The sequence below is a fragment of the Psittacula echo genome (genome assembly GCF_963264785.1).
Source record: "Psittacula echo genome assembly, chromosome: 2".
In the NCBI taxonomy this organism is placed as follows: domain Eukaryota; kingdom Metazoa; phylum Chordata; class Aves; order Psittaciformes; family Psittacidae; genus Psittacula; species Psittacula echo.
The window spans coordinates 41,999,448-42,011,617 of record NC_137737.1 but is presented as its reverse complement, the minus strand read 5'-3'; the positions used below and the strand labels follow the sequence as shown (position 1 = coordinate 42,011,617).

The following is a 12,170-nucleotide window of genomic DNA, read 5'->3' as shown; positions in this document are numbered from 1 at the left end:
GCAACTTTCTTAGTATATATTTAGATTGTGCTCCTGGCTTGCATTAATCTTGCTTTTGGTAAGCGGTAAGATTTCAAAGCATTTAGAATAAAAGGTAATGCAAATTTGTTCAGCCGAGCTCTAAACTGGGAAGGAGACAGGAGGGAAATGATGGCCAAAAGCAAGTAAGAAACTGGTGGATCAGGTTGTCAAGCAAAGAAGAAGTTAGGATGCTGTGGACAGGAGACACTTTGTGGTCAACAGTTGGGACAGAAGGGGACCACCTCAAGTGTATGCATGTAAAAGAATGCTGACAGGGCAATATGATGGGGAGAGCTCCCATGTCTTTTTTGAGGGCCTCTTTGAATCTCTTGTGCACTCAAGTAGGCAGCATGGGGAGCAAGCAGGAGAAATTGGAGGTCTGCATGCAGTTGCAGGTGGGATAGCTTGCAGAGTTGGCTAGAGTGTTGCAGTGGATGAGGATATGCTCTTTGGGAAGGACAGGTTGGGAGAGCAGAGGCCAAGTTGCCTTTGTTCTCAGTTTGTATAGGTATGTAGAGCTCTGGCTTGGGATGGATGGGGAGCCAGCTTAGAGCTTATGGTCATGATTTGCAAGCAGACCCACATGGGCAACATTTTGATGGGTATCTGCTGCGGACTACCTGATCAGGGAAGAAGTAGATGAGGCTTTCTTAAGACAAGCAGTGGAAGCTTCACATATGCAGGTCCTGCTCCTTATGGGGGACTTTAGCAAACTGTTACCTGCTGAAAGGGCATCATTGCAGATTTACCCTAAAAATTTTGTAATTATTTGAAAGGTTGCTGTTCTTTTGTAATTTCCTGTCCAGGTTGATGACCTTAAGCAAAGCTATTAAAATGTTTTTCTAACAGGTTGAAGATGCAGATCTCTGTTTATGGATTCCATTGTCACTGTGTGGAGGCTTCGATCAGCTTCTACTGTTTTCTTGAGAATTTCTGTTACACTGACCAGCCTGTATTGACTTGGAGTTTTTCTGGAGTTGCCCTATTTCAAAATTTTATTTAAAAGATCTCATAGATGGAAGTCTCCCAGGAAAGCGCATTGTAGGACTGTTTGGAGACAAGCTGAGAAATACCTATACCTATTAAAAATAGTAATATTTCATATTAAAAACTTGCACTGTCAACATGTGATAAGAGGTACTGGAGAAAGCAGTCTCCATTGCCATGCTGTCTCCATGCCATTTCATTGTGCACTTAATACGGTGGATGTAGTGTTGTCCTTCAAAGACTTCCTGAAGCAAAATACACATTTAGTACATATTAAGTGGGTTGGTCATTTCTCATATCTTGTCCTAAACTATGTTGTTCTTCAAAAATGTTTGGCTTGTGGATCATGATTAAATGCATTGTGAGAAGCATATAGAAATAGTCTGAAAGGAATTTCATCTTTCATATGAGAACTATTTTATGTTGAATACAGTGCCTGGAAATATAATATAATTATAGTTCAGTATCTGTCTTTTTTTTAATATGGTATTCTTGCTATTCTCCTATTTCTGTGTGGAAGTATCTATAGCAACTAGCTGCTTATCTTCCACAAAAAAATGATGAAAGGTGTCTTAGGTATATTGCTCAATGTCCTCTTCTGTAAAGGCTGAGCATGTGCTTCCTAATGACACTTCAGATATCTGTTTTCACCAAGCTTTCTGGATTGTTAATTTTTGATCAACAGGCTATTTTTTTAATGTTTCTAACTATGCATTATGGCTTCTACTCTTCAGTTGTCTAAGCTAAATAGTTCCAATGTATGACCTGAGCTCCTTCAGCTCTGCGCAAGTCTGATTTGATGTTGTAGAGCTGGGTGGAAAAAAACTGAGGAAGAGGTTTTTTTATTCCTTGCTGCAGCTTACATAATGCCTCGAGTATTTGACGTTTCATTTCTTTCAGCAGACTGATTTCTGTGATGTAGTTTGTGCTCTCCCAGGAGTTAATTTAATCCCACGTTTTTTAACATTATCGTCTATCAGCTCAGTCTGTTACAAAGTAAACTAATTGTGCCTGTGATAATGGAGCAAGGGAATGAATCTGAAAGCAAGTATTTGGCAAAGTCATAGGTTGCTGGGATGGTACAGTCTAAGGTGTAGAACCATAGAATCATAGAATAGTTAGGGTTGGAAAGGACCTTAAGATCATCTAGTTCCAACCCCCCTGCCATGGGCAGGGACACCCCACACTAAACCATGCCACCTAAGGCCTCATCCAACCTGGCCTTGAACACCACCAGGGATGGAGCATTCACAACCTCCCTGGGCAACCCATTCCAGTGCCTCACCACCCTCACAGTAAAGAATTTCTTCCTTAGATCCAATCTAAACTTCCCCTGTTCAAGTTTTAACCTAAGTTTTAAGTTTTAGTCCATCCCCAGCATCCTTGTAGGCCCCCTTCAGATACTGGAAGGCTGCTATGAGGACTCCACGCAGCCTTCTCTTCTCCAGGCTGAACAGCCCCAACTTTCTCAGCCTCTCTCCATATGGGAGGTGCTCCAGTCTCCTGATCATCCTCGTGGCCCTCCTCTGGACTTGTTCCAGCAGTTCCATGTCCTTTTTATGTTGAGGACACCAGAACTGCACACAATACTCCAAGTGAGGTCTCACGAGAGCAGAGTAGAGGGGCAGGATCACCTCCTTCGACCTGCTGGTCACGCTCCTTTTGATGCAGCCCAGGATACGGTTGGCTTTCTGGGCTGCGAGCGCACACTGAAGCCGGCTCATGTTCATTTTCTCATCGACCAACACCCCCAAGTCCTTCTCTGCAGGGCTGCTCTCAATCTCTTCTCTGCCCAACCTGTAGCTGTGTATATTATAGTGGAATTAGGAGTAAGAGACAAGAGGTATGTAACACTGATGCTTTAGGATGGTGCCACAGTAAATTGTCCTTTTTAATGGATTTTTAATCCACCTTCATTTTTTAACACTAAATATTGAGAGTGTTGAAAGAGGGCTCGTTTAAATTTTCCACTGAGGCTAAAACCCGAGGATTTCTTTTTCCCTTAAAATACATCCTGAATGTCCAGTGAGGTGGCCTTCCAAGTTGTCACATATGTAATATTTCTGAGTGACTACTGTTGAGTTTACGTCACCTTTGATTTTTAATAAAAATGCAAAGAGCTGTGTAAGTGTAATTTCTGTGGATTTACGGGAGAGTCTGTAGGTTCACTAGAACAGATATAAATTCAATGGCTATGCGTTTATCTAAGAACTACAGTAAATCCTCTAGACTGTGTAATCGTAGGTTAAGTTTCAAACTTGAAAAGGTTTTCTTTTAGGTTTGAGAGAATTGAAAAAAACTTGTAATAATATTGGCAAATAATGCAAAGGGAGGACATGGTTTTGAAGAGTTTGTAGTGAAGTTGAGACTGTGTTCCATGTTTTCCATAACAGTGCTAGATCATTTTTCTTTTCTCCCCACCCTGCCATGAAGATAGAATTGAGGTTCTATTAGTCAAACGGTTTAAGAGAAGAGTGAGCAATAGAAGAAATGCCATCTTTTGAGTTGCCTAATCAAAATGTCAGAGGTGCTTTGAGTAATAACAGGGGGTATTTTTCCTGTATCGCAGAGTTGAATGCCAGGTGTTTCTCTGCTAAATGACTCAGCAGTGCCATTTGACTTATATCACCCTCTTTTAGAGGCTCATCCTTGGCACTGGGCTGAGACCTTTGGGCTCCTTCTCTGCAGTGGATTGCTAGTGGAGAAATGCTTACTATGTATGAAATTCAGTTTGCAGATTATAAAATCCAGGATTGTCTTTAGTTGGACTCTTTCGGTTAAATGTAGTCCTAACAGTTTGTGATTTATGTTTAATTAAATGAAATCTCTGTTAATAAATTTAAGTACTGCTGTATTGTCAGCCGTCTATTTTTTAGTAGCTTGGGAAATGATTAGCATATTTTTGATTCAGGGTTCATATAGAACTCACTGTATCTGTACATGCTTGTCCTCCCTTTGCCTAAATGCGTCCTAAGAATCAGTGCCACTCAGCATTGTTGCGTCAGTGGAGTTCACATGCCTTGGCTGTCCAAAAGCATACTTGTAGATCTTCATGTTCAAGAGGAATGTTTCTCCCTCTTGAGTCAAAGATGCACATAAGAGCCTGTCTGAATTTATTAATTTGAGTTTTTTCATGGCATTGGTGATTCTTTAATATAAAAATAAAAATCATCCTTTTGCTGTCTGCTGAGCATAGGGCCAGGAGTAAAAATATTCTGCATAAGACTAACAAAACTGTAGCCTTTGTTAAGTTCCTGTGTTAGGAGGATTTCTAAGCACAGATCAGCTGCCCTGGGCAAAAGATTTTTTCTTTTCCCTCTAGGAAGAGAAGAAATGGCATGTTTTTAAGCAGCTGATTCTTAAGAGAGACTCTGTAAGGAAGTATGTGTTGTACTGTCCCCTGCAACACTTGCAGGTTTGTGCTCTTCAGGTCATAAAGAAAGCAATAGCACTTTGGTGTGGGGGTGGGTTGGTCAGTTGGTTTCTTTGTGGGTTTTTTCTCCTCTTCAAAATGTAAAGTTTCTTTGTCAGAGAGGTGCCCTTTATGTAGTCTTTATGACTGTGACCTTTTTATCTGACTATGTTATATCAGAAGGTTAATAACTAAAGAGAAGTGATGTGTTCGTTGTTATTTTGTAGTGTTTTGGTAGATTTGGTAATATAACTTCTGCCATGTTACTTGGTTTTCCAGAGTGTTCCATCCCAGGCAGTGTTCAAGGCCAGGATGGACAGGGCCCTGGGCAACATGGTCTAGTGTGAGGGGACCCTGCCCATGGCAGGGTGGCTGGAACTAGATCTTAAGGTCTTTTCCAACCCTAACCGTTCTATGAATCGCAGGGCAGTATGGTAATACTGTCTGGTCTGCAGAGAGTAGCTTAAAAACTAACTCATGGTTACTGCATTTGGTAATACTAGTTATGTTCCATATGTAGCAGCTGTATTCCAAACTAGCATTTTAGGGAATTGAGTTAGAATTGGCACCTAGATAAAATTGATTTCTGTGTGAAGTTAGGGGAATTAGGAGAAGTTTTGCTGTATATGTAAGTAAATTATAAATGTTATCAACTCTTAATTTTACTGTTCTGTTTTAAAAGTAGTGATATTTTTAATATTCCCTTTTATTAAAGAGAAAGAAAATTTTATTATTAAACACGAATCTTACAGTTTTATTTAACATGAAAATGCTTATATTGGCTAGGAAAAATTTTGTTGCAGTAAACTGCTTTTCAGTGTATGTCTTGCATTTGATTTAGAAGTTCATGCTTCTTCAGACTGCTTAATTTCAATTGCATAGACTAAAGATTCTATTTGATTTCTTACTACCCTTGTTTAAGCCAATGAATTTTTGCCTTGAGCCTTCTGTATATGTGGTAATTCATTTTTATTTCTTTATTTCTGGTGGTGCTGAATGTCTGAAGTAAAATTTCAAATAGCAGTTTGACTGCTCTTTAGTTTTGTTTTCATTTGAATAGCATCACTTAAGAGCGTAGTTGTACTGCACGGAATATTTTAGTTGTTCTGTCAGGAAAACTGCGTTACTGCTTGAACACTAACTTGAGTTTTAATTTTTCCTGACTGGTGACCATTTACTCATGGTGGAGGTCTTTCTGTGCTAATAAGACTGATAAAGGAAAAGACATCTTGATCTTTATGGACTGTTTTTCTGTTCCTAGTCAGCTAACTTGTGTACTTAGCAACTTTATATATTTCTGTTTCTTTTACTGCTCTTACGGAAGACATGAAATTCCTTTTCACAGAAGTTGTGCTTTTCATCTCTGCTGCCTCCTTGTATATGTGAGTGTTCCTGGCAGCTCACACGTTCCTTTGTTTTTTGTGTGTGTGATACCTTGTTTTTCTCTTGCAGTTGAAGATTTGGGAGAAACTGTCTTATTTCATGCTAGCCTGCAATATAGTGCTCAGTTACAAAGTTGTATACAAAAGTAGGGAGGAGGTAAAGTAATACACAGTAATGAGCACTGGAAAAGCACTGGCAAATAAGACTACATGTTTGACAGACTGCTTTACTGCTCGTTGTTGTATCTCCTTGTAACGAATTGCTGGTGTTCTCCAAAAAATTAGGTCTTTCAGTATTAGAAAGGAAAATTGTGAATCTGATCTAGTACTATGTAGTGCAGAGCGGGAGAACTTAGTGTAAAGGTTTCACTGTGATAATCTGCTCTAGATGATGGACTTTGGAAGGCGGGGAAGTTTAGGCTCACATTCTGAACAGCATCTTGCTTTTGCCTAATGATTGGGTGCAAAAAGGACCCAATGGAGATTTAGGTACAATTAAACTGAAATGTAGCAATTGTTAGATTCTGAGACATTAGGCAAGTTACCACATTGTTCATTTTACTTGGAATTTATTTCTGTAATAATTGAGTGCACATCTACAAGATTTATTCCCCCTCAGTTGGTCTGAAGAAAGTATTGTTGGCTTCTGCTGTCAGAAAATACTGTTTAACATTGTTTGCATTTCCAACTCAAAATATAAATGTACACTTTGAAGCTATGTATTCAAGAAAGTTTATTTATATGTTACTGATGGGAAAAAGTTTTGGCTTGTATCCAAATCTGTAAAAGACCAAGGAGAAATGAAGAACATATATTCATCTGCTAAAGCTTGGGAGTCCTAGCTTTTCTTCTTGTCTTGTTGTTTGGATGTTACTGAGCTGTAAAATGAGCCTGACAATGTAAATAACACTTTAAACCTTTCATCCCAATTTTTTTTACTCCTAAATTGATCTTTAGGGTGGGGGTTCACCTTTTGGGGAAGAAGAATGACTGTTCAATATAGTGTCCTTCTGCATGTAGAACAAAGAACCAAGTTTAATGCCTAATTAGCTTTCAGAATCAGTCTATAAGATAGCTGTGAAAACCTGAAACAAGAGCCTGTGGTGCTGAAGAACCTCTTGGTGTAGCTAGCAGGTCCGTCAGAAATCGGATGCTTAAGGAAGCCTTCAGTCTCTGGTCTTCATAAATTGATACAGTTTTCCCCTCTTACCTTGGAAGTGGGAAGTGTATGAAAGGTATTCTGTGTTGGATGTTGAACAGGAGTAACTTTATCTGCTTGACCTCTTGCTTTGCATGTTCAAGTATGGACAAGGCATGAAGTAGCAGTTGAGTGTTAAGCAAACTGGCAGTAGGCCACTAACATTTTTTTTTGATGAGCATTTGTGAAGGAAACTGAGGTAGCCCCTTGGTGTTGAGTTGTGAGATATTAAAGTGTTATAAATGAAATGTGCCATAGGAGCTGAATTAGTTCTATTTTTCTTGACACTTTGGGGATTGTATATCTCTTCACTAAAAGGTTGAGTGGCAATACTAGGAGGATGTTTGGTGGTCCTATATAAGGTCATATATCTTGTAAGCCATTGAAGCAACCTTTTGCTCATGGCATCTGGGTAAATTATGCTTGGATCTTGTCTAAACTTGTTGAAACATTGCTGCCTCTCACAGGATGAGACCCTCTCATGTGTTCAGTGTCTACTTAATTCATCAGATTAAAAATGACAGATATTAGCTTTGGTTCACAAAGAGCATTTTGTACGTCTTGTAGCTGTGTCCTGCTAATAAAATTTTGAAGTATTTGGGAACTGAGCTGCCAGCTGGAGTTTCTTGATTTATAATTCAGTTGCTTTGGATATAGCAATTACCTGATTTTATCCAATCAACTTTCTGATTGTTCTCTACTAATCTGGAGTTATTTTGAGAAGGTCATTTAGAGCCATATGAGTAAGCCATCTTGTTCACTGTTTTGTGGTAAAATGGCAGGATACTGAGGGTCTGCAGAATGAAGGCAATAGGCTGAAATGTCTATTTGAAAAATGTGAATCAGAGTCAGAGGGCGGTCTGGTTTGGGGCAATTTATTAAAACTCTTCAAATAATGAGCTTTTTTCCACATAGAAACTGAATCAAAACTATACTGTAAAAGTATCCTGGGAAGGAAAGAGTATAGAGGTGTTACAGTTTTTAACTACTGCAGATTAACTTCTATGTTGTGTATATATGGATACTACATATACTACAGCACACGCAGACATTACAGTTTGCTTTGAATCCTACATTGCTTTTTGAATTTTGATAAATCTTCAAGAAAATGTTAGACTTTATCTTGGAGCATCTGAAAAACAGTGTTAGAGATCACTTTCAGTTCCATGTGGACTATAAGCCAATGTTATGTTTTTTTTCCCTTCTAAGGAAAGATGCAAGAATCTTATTTTTCAGTTTGCACTACAAGTTCTTACTCAGCTCGTCTGGGTTTATATCTTATGTCAGATAGCAGTCTAGAAGAGGAAGCAATAATTCTTACTGAATAGTGTAAGCATCAGAATGAAATGAACCTGAAAAATACTACTTACTGGGACATATTCACAAGTTTAAGTTTGAGATGCACCTTCCCCCCCCTCCCTCCCTTTATTTTTTCCCCAGACACATAGAAGATGTTTAGTGTAGTTGTATTTAAGACTCCTAATCTCTCTTCCTTCCCTCACCCAAATTGATCCGGAGTCTTCAATATAATGAAGAACATGGCAGGGTTGCGTTTCATAACAATTCTTAAAGTGAAAATGTTTGTAATGCAATATAATGGAATGCTATTAACAGCTATACTTTCTTCCCCAGGGAAACAGAGAAACAGACTGGAGCCAATGGATACCATATTTGTTAAACAAGTTAAAGAGGGTGGACCTGCTTTTGAAGCTGGACTGTGCACAGGTACTGCTCTTCTGTAACACTGATGGCATGCTTGTGTATGTGATGTAAACTATATAATATAGTTTAAGCTTCTACACATAGTTCTTTCTTCCTTTTAAACATAGCTCTTTCCTTTAGAAGTACGAAACCTCTCTTAAATTGTTCTCCAGTGTTTTTTAATCTCACAAGCACCATTGTGTTCTCTCAGGAAGTATATTAAGGCATTAAAGCCTTAGTCTTTTTGGCTTATTATCTTTTAAAAAAGTAATAAGGAGTACAAGATAAAATATGTGAGAAGAAAGTGAAAGGGGAAGAAAACAGTACCTTTGAGCTCCTATTTCTTTTGCTTCATGACAAATTAATAACCTCAAAACATTCAGGTTTTTATCCTTTAAATTATTCCACCTCCTTAAATCAAATGGAAGCAATCCATGTTTATATCTTATAAAATCTTGTTCAGCTGTTTGATTTAATTGAACTGGGGAGGAGAAAGCTTGTTTTTTTGTGAAGTGCCAGGTACTTTGTCACACCTTTACTTAAATGTTGAAGAGGAAAAAAATGCTATGTTAGAATGGGAGATCTTACAAATGTTAATAAGTTATGTAGATGGATGCCCCCGCAACACAGGTTTCTGTTCTTAAAAACAAGGCAAATGATAGGTTCTATGAAAGGATTGTGGTTGTGTTGACAATGAGATGTTATTTTCTTTTTGGAAAACAGTTATTTACATGCATTTGACTGGAATAGGATAATTTTTGTATGTTTCTTCCTAAAGAAATACAAAGGTTCTAGAATGATCAGCGATTTAAAAACAGTGCTGGATCTTCCTTGTACGGAATAAGGCATTTTTCTTTTTTAATTCCTCCTTAAGTAGTTATTCAGGAAGGGGCTTCTTTGGCATTATTTTAATGCTGTTATATAAAGAACTGTTTTGGCTTGATAAAGTGCAGCATATGTTGAAGTTGTACAGAGGAGCCATGTTAATTTTCACTCTGTTCAGTGTTTGCCAAATTGAAAGAGATGAAATCTTTAGAGAATACTTTATTTTTAGGCATAGGAAGAGATTTTTAGGAGCTGAGGATAAAGAACAGAAAATAATTTTTTAAATTACCAGAATATTCTTCTTAAACACATTGCTGGGAGCAGTTGCATCTAATTAGGTCATGCCACTGTTTCTTGTTGGAAACTTCAGGGTGAAATACATTGCTATATCTGTGTCTTGAAATCATATTATAAAACACTCAGGGAATAATCAGCCAGGTGGATTGCTTGGCCTCTGATACAGACACTGCGTGCATTTCTTATTTGTAGAATCATCATTGTGGGTTTCTTTTTTTTTTTTTTTTTTTTTTTCCCCATGTCTTGATCTTCATACTGTTTTTTATGTCTTCTAAGAAATCTGGAGAGGGACTTTTTACCAGGGCATGTCATGACAGGCCCAGGGGGAATGTTTTAATACTACTGAAAAAGGGTAGATTTAGATTAGACATTAAAAAGAAGCTCTTCACTATGAGGGTGTTGAGGCACTGGCACAGGTTGCCCAGAGAAGCTGTGGCAGCCCCATCCCTGGTAGCGTTCAAGGCCAGGTTGGATGGGGCTTTGAGCAACCTGCTCTAGTGAAGGGTGTCCCTGCCCATGGCAGGGGTTTGAAACTGGATGAGCTTTAAAGTCCCTTCAACCCAAACCATTCCATGATTCTGGCTATATGCAAGAATATAAAGAACTAAAATGTGTGTGGAAAGGGAGATGGTGTGTGTTCAGATTGATTTCTGGTTTGATCAAAGGTATCTAATGGAACACCAGGTTGATAGACAGCTGTTAGAAAAAGCCTTCTTGCTTAAGTATCCTTTTTTGATCTGCAGGAACTGGCTTTCCCCTTTATGTACTCCTGAAAACTGAGCAAAGTTGTATTTTTCAGAATTGCCTGTTCCCACTTCTTTCATGTAACCAGTTCTGCACTGTCCCCCACACAAGATTTTTGACAGGTTCATTGGATGTGTACTTCAAGTAGGCTTGTTCCACTGCTGTGTGTAACCTAGTTTGTTTCTTTGAAAAAACCCCAAACCTGCGCAAGAATAGATAAGATCACATGGCCTACTTTACAGATGTTCCTAATTGCAGTTTTTAGTGGAAATACTGGATAAAGATCTACATCCATGGGCAAGTTCTGGAACAGCCTGGAAAACAACCAGTTTTCAGTTCCAGAGAAGGATCTGGTGTGTTCTGAGGAAGTCTTGCCATAGGACCTAGCAGGACATGGTTCAGAGCTTGTAAATAAGAGTATTTTTTGGCACAAACTAAAGCATTTCTTTTTCCTGCAACTTTTTGAAAGGTCTTACTTTGGTGTTTTACTGAGCATTTAAAAATTAACTTTGTATTCATTAAAGTCCAGTTTCTCAGCCTAATTGCATAAGGTATGTGTGTGGGAGGGACAGAGTTTGCCATCCATCACAGGTGCCTGTCAGTCATGTGGGTTGCTGGCAAGCATTGAATGTTGCCACCAGCCTTTCTTTCATTGCTTAAGAAGTGAGACACAGAACTCTTTGGGAGTTCTTTTAAGTGAAGAAGAGGGTGGTAACAAGCTGATAGAAGTGCATATGTAAACTGAAGCCTTTCAAAATAAACATTCTTTATTTCTCAGAAGGAAGAAGTACAGAATTGCAGTATTTACTGCTATTAAAGGACATGTACACCTGGCAGTGTTCTGATGTAAAGTTCGGGTTTATTTTGAGGTTAAGTGCTGGAATGAAATGTCTACTTACAATTCATTTAAGAATTAGGCAGGGTTGTCAGTATATGTTGCCACGCATCAAAAACTTTGTTTTGAAGCCTTTACTTTGAGCCTTTCTATAGCTTACACCCGCTTGTGGTTTTCTTTCTATGAGTTTCTAGGTAATTCATTTGGAAGGGTAGAATGAAATACCACACCTGAAAATGTTCTGAGAAAAGAGTAGAAACTTGGCATCCTGTATGAGGTTACACGTTGTTGTATTGTGCATCTTTTGTTTTCTTCTTTTTTTATTTTGAAAAATGACTAACCTTAGTTTAATGTATTGGTGATCTTGAATATCGTGAGGTATGGACATACAAAATGAAAATGATCAAAAAAACGTCTAGACAAATTAATTGAAGATAAAACTTTTCCTTTTTCAGGTGACAGAATTATAAAAGTCAATGGAGAAAGTGTTATTGGGAAGACATATTCTCAAGTCATTGCTTTAATACAGAACAGGTAAGATAATGTATTTAATTATGTGCCACATTTTTTGTATATTAAGCAGGAAATGACCACATGGTGGTTCTGAAAAAGTCGTTGTATTTTTAAATTTTCCTTAAATACACACTGTTTTACTCTTTCTGTTTTCATGTATTTATTGAATCCTGAGAAAGGTTTGAGTATGGGTATGCTGAATTGTGCCCACAGTCTTTTTATTTCAGTACTTGTCCTTTGTTAGCAAATCACACT

The 12,170-nt window shown here is 38.2% G+C and overlaps 1 protein-coding gene across 1 annotated transcript in view; it reads left to right on the top strand.

The window, feature by feature from the left end:
- ARHGAP21 (Rho GTPase activating protein 21) overlaps positions 1 to 12,170 on the top strand; it is a gene marked incomplete at both ends in the record, with an annotated part of 110,581 nt that overhangs the window by 56,219 nt on the left and 42,192 nt on the right. Inside the window, 2 exons of the mRNA XM_080610278.1 lie at positions 8,633 to 8,725; positions 11,858 to 11,936. Coding sequence (XP_080466404.1) covers positions 8,633 to 8,725; positions 11,858 to 11,936 — 172 coding nt within the window. The remainder of the gene's footprint in view (positions 1 to 8,632; positions 8,726 to 11,857; positions 11,937 to 12,170) is intronic.